Source organism: Colobus angolensis, unplaced genomic scaffold (assembly GCF_000951035.1).
Source record: "Colobus angolensis palliatus isolate OR3802 unplaced genomic scaffold, Cang.pa_1.0 Scaffold389, whole genome shotgun sequence".
Classification (NCBI taxonomy): domain Eukaryota; kingdom Metazoa; phylum Chordata; class Mammalia; order Primates; family Cercopithecidae; genus Colobus; species Colobus angolensis.
In genome coordinates this window covers 2,034,787-2,057,914 of record NW_012117254.1, presented here as the reverse complement: position 1 = coordinate 2,057,914, position 23,128 = coordinate 2,034,787, and the positions used below count along the sequence as shown (strand labels likewise).

Genomic DNA, 23,128 nt, shown 5'->3' with positions numbered 1-23,128 from the left:
AGTCATCCCCAGCCTCTCCACCAGCAGCTCCTGCCAGGCATCGTCATCCCAGTCCCTGTGAGCAACGTGGACGGCGATGGTACGGTTCCGCTGGCTGCTCAGCAGGGGACGCCAGCGCGTCTCCACAGTCTTGACTCCATTTAAGACAAGGCCAGCATAAGGCTGCCGGAAGGAGAGGCAGCCAAACTTCATCTTCGCAAGCGCCGCGGGCCTCCTATGGCCTGTGGAAGCACAGAAGCGCGTCACATGCCGGCCCTCCAAGCTCACGGGCAGTGGCCTGACCATACCCGTGTCTCTCAGGTGGCCTAAATCCCACTGACCCTGATGGTCCGCTGTTTCCGTCTGTCACTGATGTCCCGAGCCACGGCAGGTCCAAGGGAAGGGGCTGGGATTCGGCTGACTCAGGTTCATCCCACAGAGTCTTTGGGGCGGTCTGGAGTAGGGCGGAGACAGCTAGAGAAAGGCACAGGCAGGAGAGCATGTGGGCAGTGCTATGGCAGAGGTCACTGAGCCCTAGGGCAACACAGAGGACAGAGGGCCCCTTGGCCTAGCCAGAGTGGAGAGTCGGGGCTGGTGTTAGCCAGTCTTCCAGCACAGAGGGACAGTCCCAGGCTCTGCTTCTCTTCCTTTCCCCCTGCTGTGCTCTGCCAATACTCACAGTGCCCTGGCCCTGCCGCCACCAAGGCACTGACCTCCCCAGCTCCTACTCCAGGGCTGCTGAGCCCACATCGTTGATACCCAATCTCAGCTCTGCTCTCAGGATGCACTGTGACCTCAGATGACCCTCAGTCAGATAGCTCCTCTCCACCCCTCCGGGTACCACCTTCCTCAAGCCCCTTCCCCCACCACTGCTCTCCACTGTCAGCAGATGTCCCTGTCCCAATCTGAGTGGAGAAAAGAAGAATGATAATCAGAACAACTGGCACCCCCACACACATGCCTTCCACGTGCCAGCCTCTGGGATGGCACGATCCTCGGATCATCAGATTGAATCTTCAAGTGACCCAGCAGGGTCATTGGTACTGGGAGGCCTACTCTATGGCTGAGGAGAATGAGGCACCAGCCCACGGTCACACGGGCTCTGACTTCCCACAACTCTTGCCTGGTCTCCTGCATGTGTGGCTTGGGAGAGGGTCCCCTCCTCCTGCATGGAGGACAGCCCTGTGCCTCGGAAGGAGCCCTGGGCTTGAAGCCAGAACCTCAGCCCAGTCATAGAGTCTTGAGATGCCTCAGTTTCCACATGGCTGTGAGGATGGCAGACAAGGCACGAAGAACACCCAGCCCAGTACTTGGCACCTAAGAGAACACTCACAAATAGTGGCTCCCCTCGCCCCTCACCGTAGTCACCATCATCAGGCCTGTGGCTCCGCCCCATGGCCCTGAACTCCACCCTTGAGCCGCCCCCCTCCATTCTGGTTACTATCTCTCTGTCCTTCCTTTCAGCACATGAACTCGACCTCTAATACATTCTATGATTTTAAGAAAATACACCCACCCTCACGAGACAAAGCCCTGACAAGACCAAAGCTGCCTGGTAGTCACTCCTTTCCCTATCTGCAGTGCAGCCTTCTGAGCGCCAGGATCTCCTGCTCTTCTCCCGCCTCTGGGGTGAGCTGCCCCAGCCAAGCCGGTTGCCTGCTGTGCTCTGGACCCTGCTCCTCTGGCTCACTCCGGGCCCTGGGTGCCACCAGCCACCATCTATGCTTGCTGAGCATCCCTACTCTGAGCACACGCACGCCTCCTGCTCTGCCTCCCTTCTCTTAAACCCTGAACAGCTGAGACCTCAGAAAAGCTGTCTACATGCACAGTCTCTACTTCCTCTCTGAACCTTCCGTCCCCACCTCCACCTTTCTCCCTTTATTCCCCACCCCCCCACCCACTCCACTGACTGACCTATCCCCACAAGCACCCATGGCCTGCCTCATGCCAGTCCTGTCTTCATCTTATTCCATGCTCGGCAGCCCCAGCAGGGCTGAGCACACTCCTTCCCTCCTTCTGGGACCCCCACATTGCTCACCAGCCTGCTCTGAATCCCGTGGTGCAGGGCCACGCCCCTTCAGATTCAGCCTTAGGTGGACAGGCCTGTACATACTCAGGACCCCAACCACCACCACCAGGTCTACCTCCCTTCCACTGTGAGTGGCATCACCAGCTACGCAGTGTTCCTGCCCCAGACCTAGCTGCTCTCTGCCCTCCCTCTCTGCGGCCCACATCCCGTGGCACTGTGTCCAAAACCGACACTGAATCTGATCCCTTTCCATAATCTCTATGGCCACAATCCCAATCCAATCCCCTAAAACCCCCTGCCTTCTGAAGAAGTCTCCTGATAGCACCCCCACCCCCGCCTCAGCCCTTGTCCTCTGTAATCTTGTGACCACACTGCCATCAGAATGATCTTGGTACAGGGACAATGAGATTATGTCACTCCTCTACTGAAAGCTTTCAAGGGCTCCCTGCCCCAACTAGAACAGAATCCATACTTCCTCTCAGGGCACTCAAGGTCCCTCCTGATCTGCCTTCCCACCCCAGCCATGTCCTCTCCTCTCCCCTTCATTCACCACCCTGCAGCCACAAAGGCCTTCCATCCCCTGAGGGAACATGCCAAGCTTGTTTCTACCTCAGGGCCTTTGTCAGTTCTGATGGGTTGCATTGTGTCTTCTTAAAACGCGTATGTTGTCCTAAACCTCAAAATGTGGCCTTATAGATAAAGACAGAGTCATTACAGAGGCAATCAAGTGAGACTGAAGCCATTAGGGTGGACCCACATCCAATGTGCATAGCGTCCTTATGAAAACGGGGATTTCAGAGACAGTCATGCACACAGGGAGAACACCATGAGAAGATGAAGGCAGAGATAAGGGAGAAGCTTCTACAAGCCAATGAGTGCCGAAGATTGCCTATGCAAGGGTTTCCTTAGAGAGAAGCGTGAATCTCCGAGGATGTGAGGCTCATATGCCACTGGCCAGGTGCTTTTCTTCCTGGTTGTGAGAGCCTGAGCTGACTCTATTAAAGAGACATTCTAACTAGCTTATCTGAAGTGAAATTTGGCCAATTATAACAAGGGAAAGATTTTGGGTCGTGATATAATCAATGAAAAATGTGGTTTGGATGTAAAAGAAGCTGAGAGAGCGAGAAGAACTTTATTCTTGACTCATATTCTAAGAGCTTTGAGTTGCATCCCAGTTGGGGGAAAGTGCCGCACACTGAAATTTTGAAGTATAGACTGTGAGAGGGTAAACTAACTGAAATGCATTGACAAAAATAAAAGCCATGAGGAAATGAGTTCCTATTCAATAAATGGTGCTGGGATAAGTGGCTAGCCACACACAGAAGACTGAAACTGAGCCCGTTCCAGTTTCAACTCAAGATGAATTCATCTTTAATCCATTAGCTCAAGATGAATTAAAGACATAAATGAAAAGCCTAAAATGATAAAAGTCCCAGAGGAAAACCTAGGAAATACCATTCTGGATGTAGGCCTTGACAAAGATCCTTTCATGATGGATTCCAAAAGCTATTGCAAAAACCTCCAAATTGAAAATAAGGCCTAAGTAAACTAAAGAACTTCTTCACATCAAAAGAAGCTATCAACAGAGCAAACAGAAAAGCTATAGAATGGGAGAAAGATTTACAAAGTACACATCCGGCAAAGGTCTAATATCCAGAATCTATAAAGAACTTTAACCAATGAACAAGCAAAAAATAACCCCATTAAAAAATGGGCCAAGGACATGAGCAGACACTTCTCAAAAGATGACATACACACAGCCAACAAGCATATGAAAAAGTGTCCAACATCACTAATATAGAAATGCAAATTAAAATTACAATGAGATACCGTTTCACAACAGTCAGAATGGCTATTTATAAAAAGTCAAAAAATAAAAACTGATGCTGCTGAGGTCGTGAGGAAACTGATACTCTCCTGGTGGGAATGTACATTCCTTCAGCTATTGTGAAAAATAGTTTGTAAATTTCTCCAAGATATTAAATCAGAATTACCAATCGACACAGCAATCCCATTACTGGATATGTACCAGAGGGAATATAAATTGTTCTACCATAAAAACACATGCACACATATGTTCATCACAGCACTATTCACAGTAGCAAAGACATAGAATTAACTGAGATGTCCATCAATGGTGGACGGGATAAAGAAAACGTGGTATATATAGACCGTGAAATACTATGCAGCCATTAAAAATAACAAAATCATGACCTTTGCAGTAACATGGATGGAGCTGGAGGCTATTATTCTAAGCAAATTAATGCAGGAAAGGAAAATCAAATACCACATGCTCTCACTTATAAGTAGGAGCTACACATTGAGCATACGTGGACACAAAGGAGGGAACAATAGACACTGGAAACTACTCTACCAATGTGGGAGAGTGGAGCTAGGGGTAGGGTGACAATTTGAAAACCACCTATCTGACACTATGATGATTACCTGAGTGATAAGTCATCAGTACACCAAACCTCTGTGACACGCAATATAGCCTTGCAACAAACCTGCACATGTACCCCCTGAACCAAAAATAAAAGTTGGAAGAACCAAAGAACCAAAACCTAATTAAAATTTTTTAAATAAATAAATGCAGTAAAGACTGTAAAGCCAGAAAAAAATTTCCAAATCATTTCCCACAGTTTTTGTACTATTTCATAGTTCCCACTGGCAACATACCAGATTTTAAGTTGGTCTTCACCCTTGCTAGCACTTAGTAATATCTTTTTTTGAAAAAATTTCAGTCATTTTCAACTATGTGTTATGCTATCTCTTTATGGTTTAATCCTCATTTCTCTTATAGATATGATGAATGATAATTTTTCCTGTCTTAATTTGTCATGCATATGTCCACATAGGGGAGGTATCTATTGGTATCTTTTGCCCATTTACAAAATTTAGTTATTTGTGACAAGTGAACTCATGTCAGGTGATTGTTTTGGACCAAGGTCTGTGTCTGGGCTCTAGCAGAACAGACCAATGAAGAATGGAGACACTGGCACTAACTGTCACTTAATCAAAGCGAATGGTGGCTCATCCTGTACTCTCTTGTTCCCTGGACTGTCTCCTCTGCTGCTCTCCTTTTGCTCTACCATGCCCTGCTCTGAAAAGACACCTGCCATTTCTCCCCCAGCAAGCAGGCCTGCTCTGCTGAGGAGGACAGCATGCAGCTGTGCTTTGCCTGCTCTCCACGCATCCATGGCCCTGAACCAGGGGTCTTGGCTGACCGCAATCTATAACCTGTATAGTGCCTACGATTGTACAATACCATCTACAGAGAAAGCTCTTGTGAACAATGCTCTTCCTGCTGGCTGCAATGGATGAGTGGCTCAGTGGTCTGGCCTGGCTGCAAAGCACTTTATAGATACAGAAGCGGGTGTCACAGACAAAGATTATAGAGGAAATGGTGGTGCTGTAGTGCTTAATTTTGGTAAAGAAAAGATTGAAGTCAAAAAAAGTGATCAAATTGCACAAGTCTTTTGTGAACGGATTTTTTATTCGTAAATAGAAGTTCGAGCTCCGGAAACAGAAAGGCCTTCAGAAGGTTTAGGTTCCACTGGAAAGAATTAAAATCTCTGCCAAAAGTAGAAGATGAGAAATCATAACTTTTTCTGAAAAACGAAGAGTTTTGCTTAAAGGAATTTGTTGTTTGGTCCTTCTGTAAACTTAATAGCTTTAACCTTCTAAAAATACTGCATTTTCATATGATCAAGGAATGAGTACACCTGTATAGATCACATAAAATACCTTCTTATGTTTTCTTCCAATAAGCAGTTGTATGTAAATCTGTCTTGTGGTGACCTTATTCAAATGGCGTCTTTTAAAAAATTAAATTCATAGAAATTACTAATATAGAAAAACTTGTATTACTTTACTCAATAAATGATACCCCGTTAGCAATTTATTTTGCTTTAATTGCTTTAAATCATTAATACCTTTTATTGAATAAACTTAAGTTCTTTCATGGATACAAAATTTTGCATAAGCTGAACTAAAAGAAATAAAAAATGAACGGGAGAGATTAAAGTTGTTACTTGTTCTTCCCTGCTCTTGACTAGTCTAATTTTTTAAATCTTAAAATTCTTTGTGAGGGTGAGAAAAGAGTTCTCAGTTTATTTTTTCATTATTATATTTCTTTTGGTGGATATCCTGTTGACTAGGAGAGGTATGCTCTTGAAAAGACATGGGTCTTGGGAATTTGCTACATTTAGTTTGTTTCCCTGAATTTCATCTGTAAACTAAAAAGTGTCTGAGACCGGTGTCAGTCAGTTTGGACGTTTATTTTGCTAATGTTAAAGGCATGTCTAGGAGGTAGATCTGTGCCTTTCTCCCGAGATGATTTTGAGGGCTTCAATATTTAAAGGGGAAAAGCAAGCTGGAGGAGATGGAGCCCATGGTCACATTACCAAATGCACATGTTGCAAGAGGAATAGGAGCAGGTAGGGGGATAACCAGTTATGTATTCCTCTCTCCCTCATGAAATTGGCACTTTACACAAGATAAAGTGAACATAGGGTAGCTACCTGTGGATATGTTTAACCTTTTATCTGTAGCTCTCTGCTTAGGAGCAAAAGGAAAGGTAGCTTCTTACATGACTCACCCTTTAGATTCTTTTTCTTCTTTTGGCATAGTGAATTAGGGTCCCACATTTTTATGTTTCTTTCACATTTTTCCCTCTTTTCTTTTGAAAATCTTGGAAACATAGCATTTGTATTAGTCATTTTCACACTGCTATAAAAAACCACCTGAGACTGGGCAATTTATATACAAAAGAGGTTTAGTTGACTCACAGTTCCGCATGGCTGAGGAGTCCTCAAGAAACACAATCATGGCAGAAAGTGAAGGGGAAACAAGGCACCTCTCACATGGTGGCAGGAGAGAAAGAGCACAAGGGGGGACCTGCCAAACACTTTTAAACCATCAGATCTCTTGAGAACTCACTCACTATTATGAGAACAGCATGGGGGAAACTGTCCCCATGGTCCAATCACCTCCTGCTAGGTTCCTCCCTTATCATGTGGGGATTATAATTCCAGATGAGATTTGGGCGGGGACCAGAGTCAAACCCTATCAGCATTTTAGAAGAAATTGAGTTGCTGGTTTTGGGTTTTGTCTGATCACTGGTGGCTAGGACAATTTATTCCTACAAAAATAGGTCCCACATTGTTAAGAAAGCTCATTTTTAGCAGGTTGTGAAATCACACACCTTATGAAGGAAAATTGGGAGAGGAGAGAGAAAGAAAACAACAACACACAAAATGGAGTAAAAACCGTGGAAAACGGATACAGCTGGTAATTCTCTGAAGTCCATATATAACTCGATAGGAATGAAAGTGGTTTATGTATATAAATTGGCTGCTGCTATTTTCTCCTGAAGTTTAAGCTGTCTAGCTCCAGTTCACAGGGCATTAACAAAAGCACAGCTTAATTTTTAGCAATTTCAAATCAATAAAAATGGGGAAATGGGGGAAAAAAGAAGCAAAAGAAACTGAAAAATATATTTTGGAGACTTACCGGGTAAGTTTTAGAATTCAATTCAAATTGCAGAAAATAACAAAAATTGGAAAACATTAGACGAGACAAGAATTTAGTAACAGGTATAGTATACTTTATTTTGTAACATAGTTTTTCTTTTGAATTCCTCAGTTTTACTAAAGTCAAAATCATAGTAGTACCAATTTATTTGTAAAATAAAATTTAGTTCTATTACACTTGGCTTGATTATTTGCATAATCAAAAATAATCAATCGCCATATAGGTTCTGCCTCTTTTTTAAAATTGACTCTGCTGGAAACTTTTTCATAAGGAATCAAAGATTAGAACTTTTTAAAAGCCTCCAGCTCAGCCAAGGATTTATCTGTACCTGCAGATACCTGTGTGAATTGGGTGAATTCCTCTCTGTCTGAGGTCCAAAGAAAACTTGAGATTCCCAGTCTATCAGAAACTAACATTGTATACCTACCACAGGTTAAGATCCTGTAAAGGACAAGGGATGGGGCCAGTTTTTCCAAGGGGCTTCCATTTGCTCTATAAGTCAGTCTCATTTTCTCAAGGCAATCTAAAAACTGTTATTCCAGTCAAGGCCTTGGTAGAATAACTAGCGTCTTCAATAATTCCATGTTATAAAAGAAAAGACACTTATTCAATGTATACAAATAACTATATTGTCATAAAAGAAGAATACTCACAAAATAGTTTCCAAAACATGGAGCAATTAAGTTGAAAGAAAGAAATTATGTTTTAAATCTTGCTCACAACAGTATACTTTACTGAATTGTTAAAACCTGTAAATAGCTTAAAACAAGAGAAAGTTTTCTTGACTCTGAAAAACAAAACAAGCAGAACCATCAAATATTTCCAACAAAAAGTCATAAAAGATTATTTCAATCGTCTGTTAGTTCAACCCATGCAATTAACTCCTAATCTGCTTGATATTACGTGTTCACTCAGATTGCAGCAAATGTCCTAAACGGATAATTGTATATTCAACACAACAGTGGACTAAATGAACAAGCAGCTCCTATGCAAGGAATACAAATGTTATTTAACCATAGAAAACTTCAATTTTAATTTTCTGCATACACGATAGAGTAGAAAAAGCAGTCAGGTCAATGGATACAGAAAAAGCATCTGAAATAAATTTTATGTGATTTCAAATTAAAAACTTTTAGCAAACCTAAGATTCAAAGGCACATTAACTTTCTAAAATTGGCAGGAAACATACTTGAATGTGAAATGTTAGAACCATTCCCATCCTGGTCTGGGGCAAGTCACTGATACATGCTTTCATTGCTACCGTTCATAGCTGCAATGGATATCAAAAGGAGAAAGTGTCAGAGCTATGGATATCAAGATGAAAAAGAGATATGAAGATTGAAAAGAAATTGATTGTATTTTTCACAATATGACCATCAAGAAAATTTGAAGGAAGAGACACATGGAATGTTCAAATGAATAAGAGACTCCAGAAGACAGCATGCAAAGACCACTACAGCGAATACAAGAGACTTGCCACACATAAGCAACTTAGAACATAAAATTAAAAATACACCATCCCCGACAGCATTTAAATCCAAAATATAAAGAAGAAGCCTAACCAAAATATGCAAGACATTTACAGAACAACTGTACAAGTTTGCTGACAGATTCAGAGAAAAAATTCCCAAATAAATGGAGTAGTATATGATGTTCACTGATGAGGAATAGAATATGGAAAAGGGGTAAATCTTACTTAAATTAAATAAAGAGTGAATGCCTACCTGTAGCTGCCAAAGTGACAATCAAGCCCAGGCTGCTGTGCTCTACTTCCAAAATCGACTGTGGAAAAATATAGAAGGGAAAAAGAAAAATGAAACCACAATATCAGCAACAAAGTCTAAACAACGAAACAGAAAAACCCTGGGGAAGATTGAAGACTGTTGAACTGGTGCTTGTGCTCTAGGCAGGTGGAGAGGCAGGGAGGTTGAGGAGGTCTGCAGCCACTGCAGATGACAGGGTGAGTTGCAGGAAAAGTTTTAAAGGACCATACCACATCAATGCACAGTCTGAGTCTGCACCTCAAAACACGAGGTACTATCAGGGGTACTATCAGGACACCAGGAAAATTTGATTGATTGAGAAACTATGGCTCCAGAGTTCTGCTAATAACAACTAGAAACAAAGAGTAGGTTAGGACTGACTTTCCAAAATATTATTATTTTAATCAAATATATATAATGAACTAGATATAGAATAGTATGAATGAATCACACATTATATGAGTAGATACTGTTTGATAAAATAAGTACGTATAGTCGACATACATATATGTATATTTGTAAAGATATATACATATACATACATATAATTATACTTACCTAATATGAACATATACATACATATACGTGTTTATGCATATAAACATAAATATAATGCATATATACAATTGGCATAGATTTAACATTTGTTTCTTACTATATGAATGAGAATTAAAATATGAAAATCACTAAAGTGAACTAGGAATTGTTAGATAACTTCAAAACTCAGGATCTTAAATTTCTTGCAGCTACTCAGCTTCTTCAGCGTGAAAATAAATCATTTAGTACAAAAGGTTTGCAAAATCCTCTTCTAGCTGGGGAAGAGACCCCGTGGGAAGGTGTGCCTCTTCTCCCAGAGGTCACTACAATCATAGGTGCTGCAACCCCACAGGGAGAATCTGGCCTGGGACCCGCAGCCATTCTCTGCAAGGGGTGCAGCTGTGCAAATGCTCAGAGGTGACAGAAACAGAGCATCTCCTAAAAGAGCCAAGAGTCAGGAAGAGGACCCTCCTGAGTGAGGACTGAGGGTTCACCCACACCACATAGAGGGGCCACAGAATTCAGCTCAGACCCTCATGTCTGTCCTGAAAGACCCCAGCAGCCTTGTCCTCCCACCACACCCTTCCCCCCACTGCCACCTCAGGGGACTTGGAATCAGAACCTTGGTCTGAGGGAGGCAGACACCATCAGAAGAGTACGGGGCTCCAGGATCCGCCAGATCTCAAGATGAGAACCTTGAGGGATGACTGAGCCGCTCCTCCCTCATCCCCCGCCCCACTGGAATCCGGTTCCGCCCCTGCTGTCCACCCAGGTGAGCCCTAGGTGGACGGATGTGACGCCACTGACGTGGCCGCTGGGATCAGAGAGAAGCCTGGTTCTAACGGGTCAGCTTGAGATCGACTGAGGGAAGTGGGCCCAGACTCTGTGAGGAGGCAAGGTAAGACCCTGAGGGAGGACTAAGGAATCCCCCACCCTTCATGTAGAACCCAAAATAATCTAGCGCCTCCCCTGCTGCCAGCCCTGGACCACTAGGGGGCAGACTTGTCTGGTTGGGCCACCCCTAGCCAGCCCTGCGCTTAAGCCCCAGCGGAATCTGGAGTGAGAGCTTGGTGTGACCAGAGCAGGGCTGGTTAGCAGAGGGCAAGGCCCAGATTCTGCCAGGCATCAAGGGCAGGACCCTGAGGGAGGGCTGAGGCCCCACAGAGCATATCTCTGCCCCTACTGTCAGCCCTGGGCATGGCGGCCGGGCATGGCGGCCGGGCATGGCGGCTGGGCTCGCTGATTCTGACGTCCCCATCCGGGGATGATGCAGCGAAGGGGCTTCATAAGCACGGCCTCAGAGGAGCAGAGGGGGGGCCCAGGCCATGCTGGGAGATGAGGGAGGCCTGAGGGGACCCAGGAGCCCAGAACAGGAGGCCCACCCTACCTGTCTGAGACTGAGGCGCCTCCACATTTGGCCTCAGGAATCTGAGGGACTGAGACTCAAGTCAGCAGGAGGGTGGTGCCCTGCCCTGCCAGGAGTCAAGGAGAAGAAGAGGGAGGACTCAGGGGATCTTGGACTCCAAATCAGTGGAGATCTCAGCCCTGGGAGGTCCCATGATCTGTGGCTGCATGTGGCACATCCTTGTTGCGTTTTCAGGGTGTCAGAAAGGAGAGGGCTGTGGTTGAGGAGTGAAGTCTCAGGTCACTGGAGAGAGGTGCCCCAGAGCCCTTAAGGAGGACTCAGCAGACCTCCCATCACTGACCTAAGAAACCTGCTCCTGCTCTCAGGTCTGGGCACTCCAGGCCTGGAAGGGAAGTGTCCCCCCCACCCCCCACTTTCTGGTCGGTGGCCTCAAGGAGATGGTGGCCTTGGCATGCAAGACACATCCATGGTTCAGCAGGAAGGAAAGGGCCATGCCTTGTCATGGAGTAAATATGAATAACTGGATGACACCCAGACAGAGAAAGACCCCATGAAACCTACTACTTCTGTCAACCTTGGGAATCCCATGCAGGGGTGTCCGTGTAGTGCCCCCATTACTTCTGCCTCCCGGGTCTCAGGGAGGTGGTGACCTCAGTCTGAAGGGTGTCCTCAGCTCAGCAGAGGGAGACACACCTGTTCAACAGAGGGACAGGATCACAACATCTGCAGGAGCCAAGATGTGTACCCTTTGTGATGACTGGGGGTACTCCTGGCCTGGAAAGAAGGGACCCCACAAAGTCTGGCTAACTTTGGTTATTATCTGTGGGGAAACCCAATCAAGGGTGGCCCTAAGTGGCAATCTCACCTGTACTATGGGCAGGAAGTTGGGGAAACTCAGGAAGATGAGGTATTCGTGGTAAGGGGAGATGTCTGCTCATATTAGGGTGTTGTGGGTTGAGGAAGGGCAGGCTCCATCAGGGGAAAGATAAATAACCTCCTGAAGGCCTTAGAACCCACCGCTCAAGAACAAGTAGGGACAGACTCTAGTGTCATCCATGGACACCACACCCAGTGGTCATCAGATGTGGTGTCTCCTCATTTCTCTCTTGGGATCTCAGGGAAGCGAGGACTTTGTTCTCAGAGAGTGACTCAGGACAAAACAAGGACCCCCATCTGGGCAACAGACTCACTGGTCCAAGAATCTACAAAAGTCTAGGTGACAACACTGAGGGAAGATTGAGGATAGCCTCGATGGTTCTCCTAGCAGGCAAAAAACAGATGGGAGCCCAACAGAAATCTGCCCTGCCTCTGTTGTCACCCCAGAAAGCATGAGCAGGACTAGCAGCTGAGGCCCCCTGTGTGATACCAGACTCATTGGTCTCAGGGAGAAGAAGGCCTTGGTCTGAGGGGGCTGCATTCAGGTCAACAGAGGGAGGGTCCAAGACCCTGCCAGGAGTCAGGAACTCACAGGACACCACTCACCAAACACACAGGACTGAACCCCTCCCTGCACCTTCTGTTAGTCATGGGAAGTGCAGGAAAAGGTGGTTGGATGGAATCCCCTCACTTGCTCTTCCAGTGTCTCCTGGAGATAGGTCCTTGGATTAAGGAAGTGGCCTCAAGTCAGCCCAGGGAGAGTTTCAGAACCTGCAGGCATCAAGATGAGGACCAACCAGGATCCTCACCCTAGGACACATGGGCCCCAATGTATTTTGTCTAGCTATTGCTGTTTTCTCACCCTAGGACAGGACACATGGACCCCAATGTACTTTGTGTAGCTATTGCTTTTTTCCCAGGAGGCCTTGGGCACGGGGGGCCAGATGTGGGTCAATTTACGTCCTTCTCTTCCATATCAGGGTTGTGAACTCTTGATCTGAAAGTTTCTCAGGCCAGGAAAAGGGCCAGATCCGGGCCCTGCCAGGAGAAAGATGAGGGCCCTGAGTGAGCACAGAAAGGACCATCCACACAAAATAGTGGGGAGCTCACAGAGTCAGGTTCAACCTCCTGACAGCACTGGGGTGCTGGGGCTGTGCTTGCAGTCTGCAGCCTGAGTTCTCCCTCGATTTATCTTCTAGGAGCTCCAGGAACTGGACTGTGAGGTCTTGGTCTGAGGCAGTATCTGCAATCACAGAGCATAAGAGGCCCAGGCAGTACCAGCAGTCAAGCTGAGGTGGTGTTTCCCCTGTATGTATACCAGAGGCCCCTCTGGCATCAGAACAGCAGGAACCACACAGTTCCTGGCTCTACCAGCCCTTCTGTCAGTCCTGGAACCTCTGCCTTTGCCCGGAGGCTGCACCCTGAAATGCCCTCTCAATTCCTCTTTCAGGTTCGCAGGGAACAGGCCAGCCGGGAGGTCAGGAGGCCCCAGAGGAACACTGAAGGAGACCTGTAAGTAGGCCTTTGTTAAGGCATCCAGGGGTGGTACCCAGCTGAGGCCTTTCACACGCTTCCTTTCTCCCCAGGCCTGTGGGTCTCAATTGCCCACCTCCGGCCCACACTCGCCTGCTGCCCTGACCTGAGTCATCATGCTTCTTCGGCAGAAGCGTCAGTCCTGCAAGGCTGAGGAGGGCCGTCAGGCCCAAGGAGAGGCACCGGGGCTTATGGATGTGCAGACTCCCACAACTGAGGAGAAGGCTGCATCCTCCTCCTCTACTCTGATCGTGGGAACCCTGGAGGAGGTGCCTGATTCTGGGTCACTGAGTCCTCCCCAGAGTCCTCAGGGTGCCTCCTCTTCCTTGACCGTCACCGACGACACTCTATGGAGCCAATCCAATGAGGTTTCCAGCAGCAATGAAGAGGAGGGGCCAAGCACCTTCCCAGACCCAGCTCACCTGGAGTCCGTTTTCCGGGAAGCACTTGACGAGAAAGTGGCTGAGTTAGTTCATTTCCTGCTCCACAAATATCAAATTAAGGAGCAGGTCACAAAGGCAGAAATGCTGGAGAGTGTCATCAAAAATTACAAGAACCACTTTCCTGAGATCTTCAGCAAAGCCTCTGAGTGCATGCAGGTGATCTTTGGCATTGACGTGAAGGAAGTGGACCCTGCCGGCCACTGCTACGTCCTTGTCACCTGCCTGGGCCTCTCTTATGACGGCCTGCTGGGTGATGATCAGAGCACACCCAAGACCGGCCTCCTGATAATCGTTCTGGGCATGATCTTAATGGAGGGCAGCTGTGCTCCCGAGGAGGCAATCTGGGAAGCATTGAGTGTGATGGGGCTGTATGATGGGAGGGAGCATAGTGTCTATTGGAAGCTCAGGAAGCTGCTCACCCAAGAATGGGTGCAAGAGAACTACCTGGAGTACCGTCAGGCACCCGGCAGTGATCCTGTGCGCTACGAGTTCCTGTGGGGTCCAAGGGCCCTCGCTGAAACCAGCTATGTGAAAGTCCTGGAGCATGTGGTCAGGGTCAATGCAAGAGTTTGCATTTCCTACCCATCCCTGCATGAAGTGGCTTTAGGAGAGGAGAAAGAAGGAGTCTGAGCAGGAGTTGCAGTTAGGGTCAGTGGGGCAGGTTGCTGGAGGGTCTGCGCCAGTGCACTTTCCAGGGCCACAAACAACCCCTTCCCTGTCCTCTTACATGAGACCCATTCTTCACTCCGTTTGAAGAGAGCAGTCACCATTCTCAGTAGTGGGGAGCATGTTGAGTGTGAGGGAACACAGTGTGGACCGTCTCTCAGTTCCTGTTCTATTGGGTGATTTGGAGGTTTATCTTTGTTTCCTTTTGGAATTGTTCCAATGTTCCTTTTACTGGATGGTGTAATGAACTTCAACATTCATTTTATGTATGACAGTAGACAGACTTACTGCTTTTTATATAGTTTAGGAGTAAGCATCTTGCTTTTTCATTTATATTGGGAAACCCATGTTGTTTCTTGAATTCAGACACTGTAAGAGCAGAGGATTAAGGTTTTCTTAGAAATGTGAAACAACATAGCAGTAAAATACATGAGATAAAGACATAAAGAAATTAAACAATAGTTAATTCTTGCCTTCTTTGTACCTCTTGGTGTACCCTATGTATCTGAATTTGCTTGGCTTCTTTGAGAATGAAACTGAATTAAATATGAATAAATAAGTCCCCCTGCTCACTGGCTCATTTTTTCCCAAAACATTCATTGAGCTTCTGCTATTTGGAAGGCCCTGGGTTAGCATTGGAGATGCTAAAGTAAGCCAGGCCCACCCCTGACCTTAGGGTGGTACAGTCTAGTATCTGCAGTCACATAACTAAGGTGGCCAGGTATCTTTTAAGATCTAAAGGGAAAATAAGAGGGATGAGTATGTGGAGCAACAGGTGAGAGTGGTGGAGTGTAACATGCCCTGAGCCAAGGCCTTTTGGGCTTTGGAAAACTGCAGTACCTTTTGGGTGAGCTGATTCTAATGAGGCGGGGTGGGGCCAGAGCCAGATTCTCAGAGGACAAGAGAAAAGCCTGGAAGGGAAACCTGCTCAGCAGTTCCTTTTGGATGGTGGATGAAACAGAGAGGCATCTCCTCCTGGGGCAGGAATGGGAGGTGTCCTACACTCTTGTCTCAGGGCGGTTGAACACAGCACACGAGGTTGGTGATGGATACCCATCATACACATGGGTTTCCTGAGAGATAAGCATGAATCTGCTGAGATGTGAGGCCCAGATGCCACTGGACGTGTGCTTGTTTTCCTGGTTGTGAGAGCCAGAGCTCACTGTATTAAAAAGGCATTCTGATTAGCTTATCTGAAGCGCAATTTGGCCAGTTTTAACAAGGGAAAGATTTGGGGTGGTGATATAATGAATGAAAATGGTGGTTTAGATGGAAAAGAAGCTGAGAGAGAGGGAAGGACTTTATTCTTGACTCATATTCTAGGAGCTCTGAGTTGCATTCCAGTTGAGGAAGACTCCTGCACATTGAAATTTTGAAGTATACCCTCTGAGTGGGTAAACTTACTGAAATTCATTGACGAAACTTCCTTTTTTGGCTAAGTAGTTCTTCCAGGTCCTAATAAGCTGCATATTTTCTGATAAGTCTTGGAGAAATCAACAAGAACAAAATCCGAGAGTGCTAGGATCTGGGGTCAAATAGTAGAAACATAGTCATCTGCCGTTCTTTAAACTTCTAAATTACACAAGGCCCTGAGCCAGGTGCATCATTTACATTGCATACACTCCAACAGTGCTATTGTATAGGGATCATCACACCTGCTTCACAGATGAAGAACCCAAGGCTCACAGGGCTTGGGCATTTCCCAGGATCACATGGCTAGTAATAGGGCTGGAACCAGATCTCTAGTGTGATTCCTATGGAGCCCACGCTCTTCCCATTCCTGACAGCCTGACGCCCACCTCCTGAGTAGCAAGTAGTTTATTTCTCAGCACTGCATCATGTCTCTCAGGTGACAAAAAGAAGGAGCCTGAGGCCAAGGTACTAAAAGCAGGCCAAAAGAAGGTGACAACGAGAATCAAACAGCATTAGGGGCATGGTGGTTCCCCTGGGAGCTGACTGTTGGGTGCTTTCTGTTGAGCACCTACTATCAAACATGTTATGGGAGAACCTACAAGTGCTCATCCACGTATTGGATTCTCTCCTTCAGCACATAGGACAAGTACACTCCAAGCCAGCATTTCTGTCTGGCTCCAGCACTTTCCTGAATTACAACACTCTTCATCTGGTCCCCCTCATGTACCCTCTGTTCCATCTCTGGAAACCTAGCCTGCTGCTTGCTCTTCCCTGCTACATCTTGAGGCTGCACAGAATCACCTGCCCTCCCCAGGACATGGAACATTCCTATCCCCTGCAAAAGTTCCCTGACTTTTCCACCACTCACCCTCAGTCCTGGCCCACAGCCACAGCCATTCTGGACTGTAACTTTAGACACCTGGTCCTCTCTCCCTGGGAGTCCTCTAAATACTCTTTGTTTTCTCAGTGGGGTGTGAGTGGAGTCTGCATTGCACATAATATCTTGATTCTTGGGATACAGCACAGAAGGTAGAGAGTAGTTTGTCTAAGTCACTAGCATATTTGCAGAAGGATTGTGATGAGCTTCCTATTCAAAGCTGGGGACTGAACAAGCAAATGGATGGTGCTCAGGAATCCCATTCCTTCATAAAAGGTAGAAGAAGAGCAGCCATCTCCTGAAACTGAATTCTTACAAATCCTGGGCTCCTCCTAGGATGTGAGAAACTGTTCCTTGGTGGACATGCCAGCTGGAATTTGAAAAGAACCAGCCTTCCACTGCCTCCTGTCTGGCATCTGCCCCCAGGAACATACTGGCTTTCAGTGTGACTAGTGGCACCTATACAGGTGTTCAGACAACAACAATCATGTGGAGGGTAGCAGAGAAGGTGGGTAAGATTCTGCCCCTGCATCAGATGGAAAGAGGAAATCCTCAGCCTACTGAGAAGACAGATGGTGTTGCAAAAGGAAGGGCAGAAAACGCTATGGAGTGAAGAAGGTGAACTCACCCAGCTGACCTTACAGGATTATCTTCAAATTAGATGGGTTAATGCATTTGGAAGCATCTGACACATAGCAGTCCCTTACAGATTCAGAGAAATTCAAAGAAAATCTGATCTCAGAAACTTCTCCATGAAATTAAGGGTGTAGTTATCATGACAAATTATAGTTTGTGTATAGTTGCCTTTATTTCTAGCTGTGTTCAAAGCCAATGCTTCTCAACAACAGTATTATTTTTTAATTTCTCAGATTGACATCAGACATTAGGACTTGTCTGATCTATCAAAAAAGCTAACTATTGGTTTTGTAAAGTTCATTTATTATTTCTCTGAAATTTCTGAAATTTTGATTTCATTAATTTTTCTCTTCCTATCTATACCACCCCATCTCTTTCTTTGCCTTAGTTTTAATGTACTTTTCCTCTACTGGTTATTTAAGAGCAAATTTTAGATGTTTTATTTGAGCCCTCTGTTACTTTCTAATGTAAGCATTTAAGGACATAAATGTTTCCATAGGCCCTACCTTAGCTGAATTCCACAAATTTTAAAACATCATATTTCCATTTTTATTTATCAGAAAATAGTTTTTAGTTTTCCTCAAGAATTTTTTTAAACTTAAAGTAGTAACAATGTGTTGTTTATTTAAAAATACTTGGGGACTTTATAGGTATGTCCTTTGTTATATTTGTACTTTATTCCTTTATAGATTTTTAAACTATATTTTATACAATTTCGGTTGTTTTAAACTTTTTATGGGTTGTTTAATGGTCTATCTTGGTAAAAACTCCACATACACTTGGAAATATTATACATTCTGTTCTTATTCTGTGGAGTGTCCAGTAAAGGCCAATCAGATCAAGTTAGTTCCTTGTGTTGTCAGTTTCTTCTATAACCTTGCAGAGTTTCTGTCTACTTCAACCATGTACTCAGACAGGAGTTTTGTAATCTCCAAATGTAAGTGTAGATTTGACTATTTATCCTTTCAGTTCTATCAGATGTTGTTTTGCGTATTTTGAAATAATGCTTTTAGGTGAATTAACGGGATTATGTCTTCTTTCTTAATTAACTCTTTTATCATTGCATAATGTCCCTATTTATCCATGGTAATTTTCCTTCCTATAAAGTTTTAAAAAGTTTACTCAATGTAATCACTCCAACTTGCTTTTTTTAATTTTTAATTTCATTATTTAAATTAACAGTAATTTTGTTTTCTTTATGTGTCTTGTTCTGTGGCCTTAGCCCATGTGTAGATTTAGGGAACCACCACCATCAAATCATTTTCCACAATGGTTGTACCATTTTCATAATTCCCACTAGCAACATATCAGATTTAAAATTGTTCTTCATCTTTGGTAGCACTTAGTAATGGTTCTTTGTTGTTGTCGTCGTGGGTTTTTTTGTCTTTTTTTTTTTTTTTTTTTTTGAGACAGAGTCTCACTCTCTTGCCCAGGCTGGAGTGCAGTGGTGTGATCTCAGCTCACTGCAGCCTCTGCCTCCTGAGTTCAAGCCAGTCTCCTGCCTCAGCCACCCGAGTAGTTGAAATTACAGGCATGCACCATCACGCCTGGCTATTTTTTGTGTGTGTGTGTGTGTGTGTTTTTAGCAGAGATGGAGTTTCACCATGTTGGCCAGGCTGGTCTCGATCTACTGGCCTCAAGTGATCCGCCTGCCTCAGTCTCCCAAAGTGCTGGAATTACAGGCTTTGAGTCACAGTGCCCAGCCATGTCTTTTAAATATCTTTTTCAAATATATGTTACCATATCTCATTATGGTTTAATATGCATTTCTCTAATAGCTGTGATGTAGAATAATTTTTCATGTGCTTATTTGTCATAAATATGTCCACATTGGAAAATGCCTTCAAACAACTAGGCATGGAAAGAACATACCTCAAAATAATACGAGCCATCTATGAAAAACGCACAGTCAACATCATATTGAATGACCAAAAGCTGGAAGCATTCCCCATGAGAAGTGGAACAAGACAAAGATCCACACTCCCACCACTCCTACTCCACATGGTACTGGAATTCCTAGTCAGAGCAATCAGGCAACAAAAAGATACAAAAAGGAATCCAAACAGGAAGAGAGGAAGTCAAATTATCTCTCTTAGCAGATGATATGGTTTTATGCCAACAAAACCTCACAGTCTGTGCTCAGAAGCTCCTAGATCAGATAAATAACCTCAGCAAAGTTTCAAGATACAAAATCAGTGTACAAAAATCAGTAGTATTTCTATACGTCAACAGTGTTCACAAAGAGAGCCAAATCAAAAACAAAACCCCATTCACAATAACGATGAAATTATAAAATACCTAGGAATACAACTAATCAGGGAAGTGAAAGATCTCTACAATAAGAATTACAAAACACTACTGAAAGAAATTGGAGTTGACACAGACTAATGGAAAAATACTCTATGCTCATGGATAGGAAGAATCAATATTGTTAAAATGGCCATACTGCCTAAAGCAGTTTACTGATTTTTTTATTTTTTTATTTTTATAATTTCTTTCTGTTTATTATTGATTTTTATTATTATTTTTTATTATACTTTAAGTTCTAGGGTACATGTGCACAACATGCAGGTTTGTTACATATGTATACATGTGTCATGTTGGTGTGCTGTACCCGTAACTCGTCATTTACATTAGGTATATCTCCTAATGCTATCCCTCCTCCCTCCCCCAACCCCACAACAGGCCCTGGTGTATGACGTTCCCCACCCTGTGTCCAAGGGTTCTCATTGTTCAATTCTCACCTATGAGTGAGAACATGCAGTGTTTGGTTTTCTGTCCTTGCAATAGTTTGCTCAGAATGATGGTTTCCAGCTTCATCCATGTCCCTACAAAGGACATGAGCTCATCCTTTTTTTATGGCTGCATAGTATTCCATGGTGTTTATGTGCCACTGATTTAATGCTATTTCTATCAAACAACCAATGATATCTTTCATGTAATTAGAAAAAAATATTCTACAGTTCATACAGAACCAAAAAAAGAATGTAAATAGCCACAGCAATCCTAAGCAAAAAGAGCACAGCCACAGGCATCACACTAGTCAACTCTAAACTGTACTATAAAGCTACAGTAACCAAAACAGCAATAATATTGGTAGAAAAACAGACACATAGACCAATGAAACAGGTTAGGGAACCCAGAAATAAAGCCACACACATACAACCATCTGACATTCAACAAAACTGATAAAAACAAGCAATGAGGAAATGACTCCCTATTTAATAAATGGTGCTGGAATAAATGGCTAGCCATAGGCAGAAGATTTAATTTGGGCCCCTTCCAGTTTCAACTCAAGATGGACTAATCTTTAATTCATCAACTAAAACTAGATTGAAGACTTAATTCAAAAATCTCAAACTATAAAAATCCTAGAAGGAAACCTAGGAAATACCATTCTGGAACTAGGCCTTGGCAAAGATTTCATGATGCAGATTCCAAAAGCAATTGCAACAAAAACAAAAATTGACAAATGAGACCTAATTAAACTAAAAAGCTTTTGCACATCAAAAGAAACTATCAACAGAGTAAACAGACAAGCTACAGAATGGGAGAAAATATTTGCAAACTATGCATCCAACAAAAGTCTAATATCCACAATCTATAAGAAAGGTTAACAAATTAACAAGCAAAAACAACCCCACTGAAACTGGGCAAAGGACAAGAGTAGGCATTTCTCAAAAGAAGCCGTACAAGTGGCCAACAAGCATATGAAAAAGTGTCCAACATTGCTAATATTAGAGAAATGCAAATCAAAACCACAATGAGATATCATTATACAACAGTCAGAATGACTATTATTAAAAAGTCAAAAATAACAGATGCTGCTAAGGTTGTGAGGAAAGGGAACATTTATACACTGCTGGTGGGAATGTAAATTACTTCAGCCACTGTGGAAAGTAGTTTGGAAATTTCTTCAAGAACTTAAAACAGAACTACCAATTCACCTAGCAATCCCATTACTGGGTATGTACCCAAAGGAATACAAATTGTTCTACCATAAAGACACATGCACACAAATGTTCATCACAGCACTACCCACAATAACAAAGGCATGGAATTAACCTTGATCCCTGTCAATGGTAGACTGGATAAAGAAAATATGGTATACATACACCATGGACTATTATGCATCATTAAAAGAAAGAAATAATGCCCTCTGCAGCAACAATGATGCAGCTGGAAGCCATTATCCTAAGCAAATTAGTGCAGAACAGAAAACCAAATACCCACATGTCTTCACTTGTAAGTAGAAGCTAAACATTGAGTATACACGGACACAAAGGAGGGAAAAAGAAACACTGGGGCCTACTTGAGGGTAGAGATGGGAGTACCTACCTTTCTTGGCTGGGCACAGTGGCTTATGCCTGTAATCCCAGCACTTTCAGAGGCTGAGGTGGGTGGTCAGGAGTTCGAGACCAGCCTGGCTAACATAGTGAAATCCCATCTCTACTAAAAATACAAAAATTAGCCAGGCTTGGTGATGTATGCCTGTAATCCCAGCTACTCAAGAGGCTGGGGCGTGAGAATCGCTTGAACCCAGGGCTTGCAACAAGCCGAGATCACATCACTGCACTCTAGCCTGGGTGAGAGAGTGAGACTCTTTCTCAAAAACTAACAAAACTACCTATCTGGTACTATGCTTATTACCTGAATGATATAAAATTGATGCACCGAACTCCCATGACATGCAATTTACCCATGTAATGAACATGAGCATGTACCCCTAAAGCAAAAATAAAAGTTGGGGAGAAACAAAAAATAATTAAATAAAATGTTTTTTAAAAATAAATGCAGTACAAACTGCAAAACTAGAAAAAAAATGAAATTACCAAATCATTTTCCACAGTGGTTGTACCATTTCATAATTCCCACTAGCAACATACAAGATTTTCTTCATCCTTGCTAGCACTTAGTAATATCTTTATTTTTTAATTCAGCCATTTTCGGCCAGGTGCAGTGGCTCACACCTGTAATCCCAGCACTTTGGGAGGCTGAGGCGGGCAGATCACCTGAGGTCAGGAGTTTGAGACCAGCCTGGGCAACATGGCAAAACTCCTTCTCTACTAAAAGTACAAAACTTAGCCGGGCATGGTGGCAGGTGCCTGTAATCCCAGTTTTAGGAGACTGAGGCAGGGGAAGCTTCAATCCAGGAGGTCGAAGTTGCAGTGAGCCGAGATTGCGCCACTGTCCTCCAGCCTGGGCGACAAGAGCAAGACTCTGCCACAAAAAAAAAAAAAAAAAAAAAAATTTCAGTCATTTTCAAATACGTGTTTTGCTATCTCATCATGGTTTAATTCTCATTCTCTAATAGATGAGATGGACAGTACTTTTTCATGTGCTTATTTGTCATGTGTATGTCCACTTAGGGGAAGTGTATATTGATATTTTTTGCCCATTTACAAAATTTGTTTGGGTTAAATGAATTCCTACGAGTCATTGTTTTGGAGTGAGATCTGTCCCCAGGTCCCAGAA

General features: G+C 44.1%; 1 protein-coding gene across 5 annotated transcripts in view; it reads left to right on the top strand.

Moving 5' to 3' along the window:
- The window catches only part of LOC105520765 (melanoma-associated antigen 8), a 103,796-nt gene extending 88,500 nt beyond the window's left edge, over positions 1-15,296 (top strand). The window contains exons 1-4 of one of the 5 annotated variants that reach the window (XM_011954667.1): positions 10,605-10,741; positions 12,474-12,753; positions 13,536-13,597; positions 13,672-15,296. In XM_011954667.1, the coding sequence (XP_011810057.1) occupies positions 13,735-14,691 (957 nt within the window). In that variant the 5' untranslated portion in view covers positions 10,605-10,741; positions 12,474-12,753; positions 13,536-13,597; positions 13,672-13,734 and the 3' untranslated portion in view covers positions 14,692-15,296. Of the gene's footprint in view, positions 1-10,604; positions 10,742-12,473; positions 12,754-13,284; positions 13,598-13,671 lie in introns of those variants that run through there. The other 4 variants (XM_011954666.1, XM_011954668.1, XM_011954669.1 and 1 more) reach the window with 4 other exon arrangements.
- The last annotated feature ends 7,832 nt before the right edge of the window (positions 15,297-23,128 follow it).